At 35.7% G+C, this 8,963-nt stretch overlaps 1 protein-coding gene across 2 annotated transcripts; it reads right to left on the reverse strand.

The window, feature by feature from the left end:
- On the reverse strand, positions 698–6,080 carry LOC18598204 (transcription initiation factor TFIID subunit 12). 2 transcript variants are annotated; one of them, XM_007027627.2, is made up of 9 exons: positions 5,217–6,080; positions 4,970–5,128; positions 4,022–4,537; positions 3,341–3,415; positions 2,657–2,735; positions 2,500–2,564; positions 2,335–2,370; positions 1,915–2,106; positions 698–1,411 (listed from the first exon to the last, which is right to left on the reverse strand). In XM_007027627.2, exons 1-8 carry the CDS (start codon positions 5,823–5,825, stop codon positions 1,963–1,965), a joined length of 1,683 nt encoding a protein of 560 aa, XP_007027689.2. In that variant the 5' UTR covers positions 5,826–6,080; the 3' UTR covers positions 698–1,411; positions 1,915–1,962. The 2 variants fall into 2 exon arrangements, with proteins under 2 accessions (XP_007027689.2, XP_007027690.2); XM_007027628.2 differs by lacking the exon at positions 698–1,411 and having other exon boundaries at positions 1,514–2,106.

Consider the following 8,963-nt stretch of genomic DNA (forward strand, 5'->3'; position numbering starts at 1 on the left):
CATACTTATATCCCATACATTTCATCCTTGCAAGAAGGTCATCATCAAATTGGACATCACTAGAATAATATCCAGGATCATCAAAGTCCATGATATTACTCTCAGTTCCCTTGCTGTATCCTTAAATGCACACCTTATCACAATCATCACCTTTGCGTATCCATATTCACTTTCATGCACCCTCCCATAACTTCATGAATTAGAATAACTATGTCTTCTAAGTCATCATTTTGTTTACTATTTTTTGTTTGAACTCTTTTAACTTTTGTCTAATTTCCTAGATTTCCTTATCCCCATTTTCAGCTTAAACTAATAAAGCACCTATTGATTCAAGTCATTTGCTATCACCCAATTATCATTTTCGAAATAGACTTGTCGTCTCTTCTTTTCCTCGGTTTTTTTTTTTTTCTTTTCCGAATCAATATCATCTATTTGGTCGATTTATCGCATCTTTTCAAAATTGATTTCTACTTCTCTTTTCAAAATCCAATTTTCAAATTTACAATCAAAAATAAGTTTCGGGTTTTCTGGATTTAAAGTGGTTCGATTTCACCAATTTTAGGTCTACGTTTAAAGTTCTTCCAAACTCTGGAAAAAACGACAGCATAAGAAACTAAAAAAGTCCACATCAGCCTAATGCCAGGCCTCATCGAAAGCCAGCCACCTCATTAATCACTTTCCTACGTACATAAGCATCAAAGAAAAAACAGTCCCAGACGCATTCTCTGTAATTATGTTCGGAGATTAACCCTCCATTGAGTAAAATAAAATAATACAAAATTTGAAAACTCTAATGAAAAATCAGAAAGCTGAATTAAGTACAACAAAAATATTAAAACTCAGCTGGAAAACCACAAGAACTTTTGTATCATATAAGCCACCTTTCACAATAAGCAGAAACCAAACAAAACAATCACAAAGAGCAGAAAACGTTGTGTGCTCCATTTCTTATGTTTCTTCATAGAATCTGGCCCTGGATTTGGGTAGGAGAATTGGGGCAGAAGATTTGAAATCATCTTATCTTTAACCCTTTTTTTAATTTTCCGGCCATTTTCCAGAATCTTGCTGTTAAAATGATTCTTTCATTTGCAAAACACTGGAGACACAACTATCACGCATTTAGTTTGCTGGCAAGTTTCTGCCCCTGGATAATAAGTACGTATATGACAATTCGAAAAGGAGAAGGAATTTTTCCCGTGCAATTAGACTAGACGCTGAGCTGAGTCGATGGAAGCGGGTCACCAATAAAAAGTAAGGGCACCAACTTGCAAAACTCTCAACCTTGCTCCAAGGTGGCATTAGAGATGTACAAATAGAATCTTCAAATGAATTTTATGCACATCCTATCCTAGGTAGACTATAAAAGTTTGGTATGTCCGTTCCACTGATAATTCTTCTCAGCAAATTAATCCTGCAAACAAAGACTATGAGAACATGGACATCAAGATAAAAGGAGAACCTTTACAAAATGTCGTGAAAAATGCACACCACACAGCAAACACTCCATCCATGCTCTTAACAATGCATGCCAGGTTCATCTCTCTTTGAATATATTCCCAAAACATGACTGATTTGAAATCCAGCCTTTCTCCAAGAGCAAGATAAGACAGGCTCATTACATTACTCACACAGGAAATTGCAGGATGCACAGGAGCACCTCCTGTTACAAAATATATGTGATGGCTAAAACTACCTACAATACAACAAACTACAAACTATCTAATAAATAGGAACACACAGAAGACCTTTTTTCTTTTTGAATTTCTGAAACAGTTCTAAATAATTTAACAGTTTGTCATCCATGGTTTTGCCATAGCTAAGAATAATTAGAGGCCTAAGTCAAGCACCACTACTATGTTCAATTAATTGCTGAGTATTTGGATATTACATAGACTTGCATGATAATTGGCATACCTTCAATGCAAATAGTTTCCGACATTCAACATTGTCAAAAAAGGAGCCTCATGTTACTTCTCGTATTTTAACATTTGGGGAGCCCAAGATATTAGCAGCTGCTTTTCCAAGGTTACCCTTTGCATTTACAGCAGCTTGTCCACCGAAGTGCTTAGTATTGGTTGCCTCGGTCACTAAGATTGATTTCTTTATCTGTTAAAGAGAACGGACACCAGATATGTAAATTAACAACAAAAAGAAAGTTCACCAGAAAGCAACTATTTCCTATTGGCTCAAATAGCAAGCCCATATATAGCTTAGACAATGTCAAGGGCATGCCATCTGTCTCCTCACACAGTCATACATGTAAAAGTACAAAACATAAATACATCTTTAGTGCTTATGCTATGAAATGGGAAGAATACTGAAGCCAAAACTTACAGCTGCAAGCCGCTCTTTGTGAATCTCATTTGTAAGCTGCATAACCAACAAAGCCACAATCAAGAAAAGTTGTAAATCTAAATCGACTACGGTTAGATTCCTTTTGCAAACAACTGCACATCCAACATCCCCTGTATGGACTATGGATAAAAGAGAACATTTTACCGGCTTTCTGTAAGTCTTAATCTCATCACCACAAAATCCAGGAAGAGTCATATGCCAGTTTCTTTCTGTATCAAGCCATAAAATAATAAAAGTTCAAGTATTAGACATTAAACGATGAATGAAAGACCAAAGAGGATAAATTTACAGAATATCTAACCAAGATGTAGAAGAATGTCTTTTGCTTCCAATGTATCTGATTTTCTATGCTTGGCCAGTGAGCATCCAAATGTAGTGATCTGTTGAAGAGAAAATTTAAAAAAAAAAAAGGAAAGAAAGAACAAGGATTGGATAATGGTCACATTAGCTATTGAAAGTATAGAGAATGAAGTAGAAAGTACTGTATTAAATGCCATAGTGCACCCCTACAATGCAGTAGAAGAAACCAAGTCCACAGCAGAGACAAAAACAAAACATCCTAGTTAAACAAGGCAAATATCAGACAGAGAAAACCAGGAATTTAAGGTCCTTCTTTAGTATTCACGATGTGGAATGAAATTCATTATTATTAAAAATTTTGAACACATTTTTCAAAATTCATCAAAGTCCATGTTTAACTTCAGTTAGCTGATCAACCTATTCAGTGCAATAAATCACAAAGCACAAAAAGGAAATTTTTAGGTTCAGTTCATTTTTTCCTTTTTTTTTTGGAAAAAAAAAGGTAAAATCCATAAGTCATTCCTAAAATGTTTTCACATAAAGCAAAATAGGCTCAATCCAAGCAAAATAAGTTTTAAGAAATGTATTAATAAGAAAATCATAGTTGCAAAGTCCTTATGCATTTTGGAATCTGCCCAAGTGTACGTATGGTAAATTCTCAGAATAAAAGTTCCAGAACACTCACGGAATCCACAAAGTCTTCAGCAATGTCTACAAGAATATCTTCAACTTCAGGATCCAACTTCTCAGATGGATCAATCTGTTCAAAAAGAAAAGTCATATTCAAAGATAGAGAAGCATGAAACTCCATAAGAATTTTACAAGCACCAAAAAAGACAAATACATTGTAATCTGTAAGGAAATGCATGTTGCTAAATACCTTGCCTGCAATCATCACTCAATAAATGCCTAGAGAAAATTGATATTCCCTAAATAAAATCCACCAAACATGAATGCCGAGCATCCAGTGTCACTAGAATCCTCGATAATAATCATGAATTTTATATTGCTCATCAACAGAGTCAAATTCTAACATAAATGTTGAAAAGGAACAACACTGTATCCTCTGCATCTAAACCAAGTAGATGAAAGGCATTTAGAGAGACAAAAGGGTATAACACAACATATTTGTGGACAAGAAGAGAAACATTGTTCAATGCCATTAACCTTTTTACATACAATACAACGTCTAGTGAAATTTAATCATTTCCTTATATGACATAAGATGCTGGATACCTTTTTATACAAGGAATAGACTCAGTGAGTTTTTAATCTTTAGTTCACATACAATAAGTTGGTAAGATCTTATGATCCTGTAAAATAATCCTAAGGATCCAAAATGCAAAACTAGCCCAGTACTATTCACCTGGTTGACTAGATCATGTACGCTCCTTTTGCTAAGAATCCGACCACCAGACTCATCACTTTCTGTGATAGCTGCTTTATTTTGGTTTAGTGGCTGGACTGTGCTTGGTTGTATCATTGCAAGAGAAGAAGACTTTTGATTTGCAGACCCCTGGGCCCTCGAAACTTGCTGTTGATGGGGTAAAGATTGTGGGACCCTAGATTGTGAAAATTGCTGTCCGAAGTGCTCCTGCTGCTGATGTGATGGTAGAGGTTGTGGCACCTGTGGAGATGATACATGCTGTTGTTGTGAAACTGTTGGCAAGGAATGATGTTGTTGGGAAATATGTGACCTTTGCTGCAAGGATGGCGAGTTAATCTGTGGTCTATATGAAGGGGGCGGCAGAGGAGGCTTCCCTTGGGCCCCAGAAGACAGCCATGGCTGATTAAGGGATTGTGTAGTTTGTGGTGTACTTGGTGTTGAAGAACCCGAAGTACCAACAGCTGACACTCTCATAAGGCCATGCCCTTGGAAATTCTACAAAACAGAAAAAGGAAAAAATCAGTCAAAAACTACCAAAAAAACAGGCATGAAACCCAAATTTACCCAGTATTTCTTATCAAGGTGACAATAATAAGTTATATGGTACACGGTAACAACTTAGCTTTACAAATTCCTTAAAACAGCTTATTTCAACCTACCAATATGACACTCAGATAATGATGAAAACAAGAGAGAAAGGAAAGACACATAATTTTCCAAATTCAGCTAACATTTCTTCATCATTTCTTAAAATTCTAAAACATTACTTGAGACTTATATTGCAACATGTTGAACCGCTCATCTACTAAAACCATAGCAGCAAATAGAGGAAACACATAAATCAATGTCATTTCACATGTAAAAGTAGACAAATTTCCAAAGCCAACCAATAAACAAATTAAATTAATCCTTTAACAGGGTACTAACTTGGGTGGCAGGGGACTGGCTATTTGTCGAAGAAGGTGGTCTAAGAGATGATTGTACAGGCCTTTGTTGATGGTGTGCAGAAATTCCACCTGGCCTCATTTGCGAACTCGAACCAATTGATGATCCCACCATCCCCATTCCTTGAATTGGCTGCCTTGCCTATTAAAAGAGAGAAAAAAAAAACTAAATTTTAGCATCGAAACTTAAACTTGTAATTAAAAAGAGACCAAAAGGCTTAAAACTCTACCTGGGAAACATTGGAACTAGAGCCTCCACCGAAAGAATGGCCAAAGGAACCCGAAAAGGAAGTGGGCTGCGAGGGCGAAGGAGTTGGGGGAGAAGGGCTAGAATGCGACGACGGTACACCGATAGCAATGCTGCCTCTGGGCTGAGATGAAAGAGTTGGAGAAGGGGACGACGAGACGGAGGGAGAAGAGGAAGAGAAATGGGTGAACTGGGAAGAGTGCTGTTGCCAGGGCCTCGAGAATGCGGTGGTGGTGATGGTGGTTGAGGTAGCGGTGGTGGGTCTGGGCTGAGGAGCGGGGAGAGTTGGTTTCGGTTGCGGTGGCTGTTGGGGTGGTGGTGACAGGGAAGATAAGGGTTTTGGGATTGGGTTAGGGTTAGGGTTTGGGCTTGGGGAGGAGGATGTTGAGGGTGTTGCGGAGGGCAGGGTTGGGGTTGGGATTGGTTGTTGAATTTGAGGCGGTTGCGGTGGTTGTGGTAGTGACGGGGGAGGTTGTTGGGGTGGCTCGGTGGTGGAACTGGTGGGGATGGGAGTCGGGGTCGGGGTCGGGGTCGGGGTCGGGGTGGCGGAAGGAGGAGCCTTCGGGCTTGGCAGAGGTGGTTGTTGGTCCATGGGGCAGTGGGAGGAACTGAGGATTGAGGAAGTTAATGTTGGTGGTGGAGTGGAGATGTATCTAGCTCTGACATTTTTATGGAGCCGCTATGGGCTTAGCTCCTCTTTGTTTCTTCTCCCCTCGGTTAACGAGAAGAACAATCTTGATTCTTCAAGGCAGGGGCTGATATTCAAATTCCCACAACTATGCCTACTTCTTCCTACCTCATCTTCAAAATATATAGGCAAAAAATTCCTCTTGCCCTTTAGATTTGGTTGAAAAAGAGTTTAAGCTTATATAAACTCAATGAGAATTTCTTTAACTAATCAATGAGAATTTCTTTAGATTTGGAAATTTTGTTTAATTCAAAAATGTAAATAATAATAATATATTACCTTATTAAAAAAAAAAAAAGTTCATAAATTATAATAGGAGTCGCTACACATCCTAAGTGCTTAGGATGGTCAACGAAAAGTCACCTTGTAGGATCTGTTTATAAATTTAGTTCTGATTTTTGTGTTTCTCGAAATACTAGGCTACTAAGAGGATTTTCGGATTTGCTACTTGAAAATAAAATTTACGATATCATGTAAGTGACTGATATCCCTTCGGTGTTTTCACACCTTAAAAATTAGCTTCAATCTGAATTTGTACATGAGATATAATATTGTGTTCTACAATTTATTAAAATTGGGTTAAGCATGCAAAATGTATATGTATATAAGTTTATATGTTAGATTTAGAATGTGGTTTATGCAAAATGTGATTTCTGATTTTGAAATTTGTTCATGACTTTGTATAATGTATGCTTATATATTTTCCCGAATATAAACATAAATATTTAGTCTGAAACGAATATGCTTTTGAGGTGTATGAAATATACTTGAGAAATTTGATATATTGTTTTATGAACTTTGGGTAATCTAAAAATATATATATTTCTGTTTTGTCTACTAGTATGGCTATGCTTTAACCCTGCCAATGGGGGTTAAATGTTGGCCATGTCGACATGTATTCCGTGATTAGAGATCGATCTCCCAACCGCACTACTGGTTACAGAATAGTAGTATTTGTGATATCTGTTCAGTGCAGCCAATGGTTGCTTTGATATGCTTCTGACCCTGCCAATGGGGGTTAAATGTTGGCCATGTCGACATGTATTCCATGATTAGAGATCGATCTCCCAACCGCACCACCAGTTACAGAATAGTAGTATTTGTGATATCTGTTCAGTGAAGCCAATGGTTGCTTTGATATGCTTCTGACCCGTGCCACCTGGGTTAATTGTGGTTCTATTTCTGACCTATGCCACAAGAGTTAAGTGTGGTCGTAGCATATTACAGGAGACCATTAAAAGTTAAATATTGTGAATATATTTGTTCTGTTATTTGAATTTGGAGATTTTGAAGTATGTGATTCCAAATAAGATTACCCAATATTTTGTCTTGGCATTTGTAAATGATATTTTGCCCTGAATGTTTTAAGCATGCTTAATCCGGCTGAAGGGATGTTAGTTACTTGCTGAGTAGTTTGACTCACTCCTTCTTTCAAAATTTTTTTCAGGTTGTGATTTGATCAACCACGCGGGAATTTCGAGGAGTGATGTTTAATTTAGTAGCACTTAAATTATCTAGGATTTATTTAAATATTATGAATATCGAACTATCTTAATTAGTATTCAAACTTTTATCTTGACTTAGTAGCTTTATGGTTTTGGAGATTTAAATTTGAATATTGTCGAATTATGATATTTGGAAATTCTGTCAATAGATATAGTTTATAAATCACTAAATTCTTCAGGTATATCAATCTCTTTTAGTAATGGTTTAAGATATATATATTTTAGAGCCTTGCATGTCTGTAGGATTATACCTTACAGGTATCGGCGTCTGTCATGTCTCGGGTCTGGGGCGTGACAGATTTAGTGGAGTTGAGTCTAAATAAGCTTGCCTCCAATGTTCTTAATTAAGGTTTCATAAATTTTGTCATAAGTATGATGTAATGGTATATAATGTGTTTCAAATAACTATACTTTTAGCTTTTGTCATATTTTTTTTATTCTCATATTTGATTATATATTTGTAGGCACATCCACTTTAGCTTAAAACCATTAAAGCAAGGATTTTAGAACTCAAATTTTTATAAATCCCATAATTTTATAATAATAATAATTATTATTATTATATAAGTAATTATATTATAAATATGTAAAAATTAAGATAATTAATAAAATATTATTCTATTCTAAAAATTTTATCTTCTCTCCTTGGTTGCCAAAGTTCCTTATTATACCTCAATTGACCTCCGAATCACCTTTTTATCTCTCAAATTCTCCTCTGATAAAATATTATTATTTTATTATTATTTACTCGCGTGCGAAATATTTTATCATAAATTCTTCCTTTCATCTTTTATCACTTTTAAATATTTTAATTGACCTCAATTTGCATCCGATCAACTTTATTAATCACTGTTACAAAGTATGGGGCATTTCATGTTTGCATGGGGAAACGTGAAGCAAAAGCAGTTCATTGATAGGAAAAATCCATTTATCATCACTCATGCCCTAGAAAGCCTTGTTGCTCACCTTAAGTAGTTTTATAACTTTATAAATAATTTTAAATTACATTTTTTTTTTTAGGTAAAAACATATCATAATTTATTGTTTGCAATCTGAAACGTGAAGTCAAAGGCATCCATTGACAAGAAAAGTCTACTTATAGTCATTCATGCCTTCAAGAGACTCGCTCCCCACTTCAATTGGTTTTATAACCTTATAAGTAATTTTAAATTGAATTTTTTTCATTTCTCATTAAAACATACCATAATTTGTTGTTTGTACTGGGAAACATGAAGCTAAAGCCATCCATTGACAAGAAAAGTCCATTTACTGTCACTCATGCCTTTGAACGTCTAGTTATTTACTTTAAATGGTTTTATAATCTTATAGACGATTTTAATTTATTTTTTTTTATTTTAGGTTAAAGCAGATCATAATTTGATGTTTACATTGGGAAACGTGAAACGAAAGTCATCCATTGACAAGAAAAGTCCATTTGTAGTAACTCATGCCTTTGAGAGCCTTAATACTAGCTTTAAGTGGTTTTATGACTCTAAAAATAATTTCAAATTGAATTTGTTATCATTTTTTGTTAAAA

This window comes from Theobroma cacao, chromosome 5 (assembly GCF_000208745.1).
Source record: "Theobroma cacao cultivar B97-61/B2 chromosome 5, Criollo_cocoa_genome_V2, whole genome shotgun sequence".
NCBI lineage: Eukaryota > Viridiplantae > Streptophyta > Magnoliopsida > Malvales > Malvaceae > Theobroma > Theobroma cacao.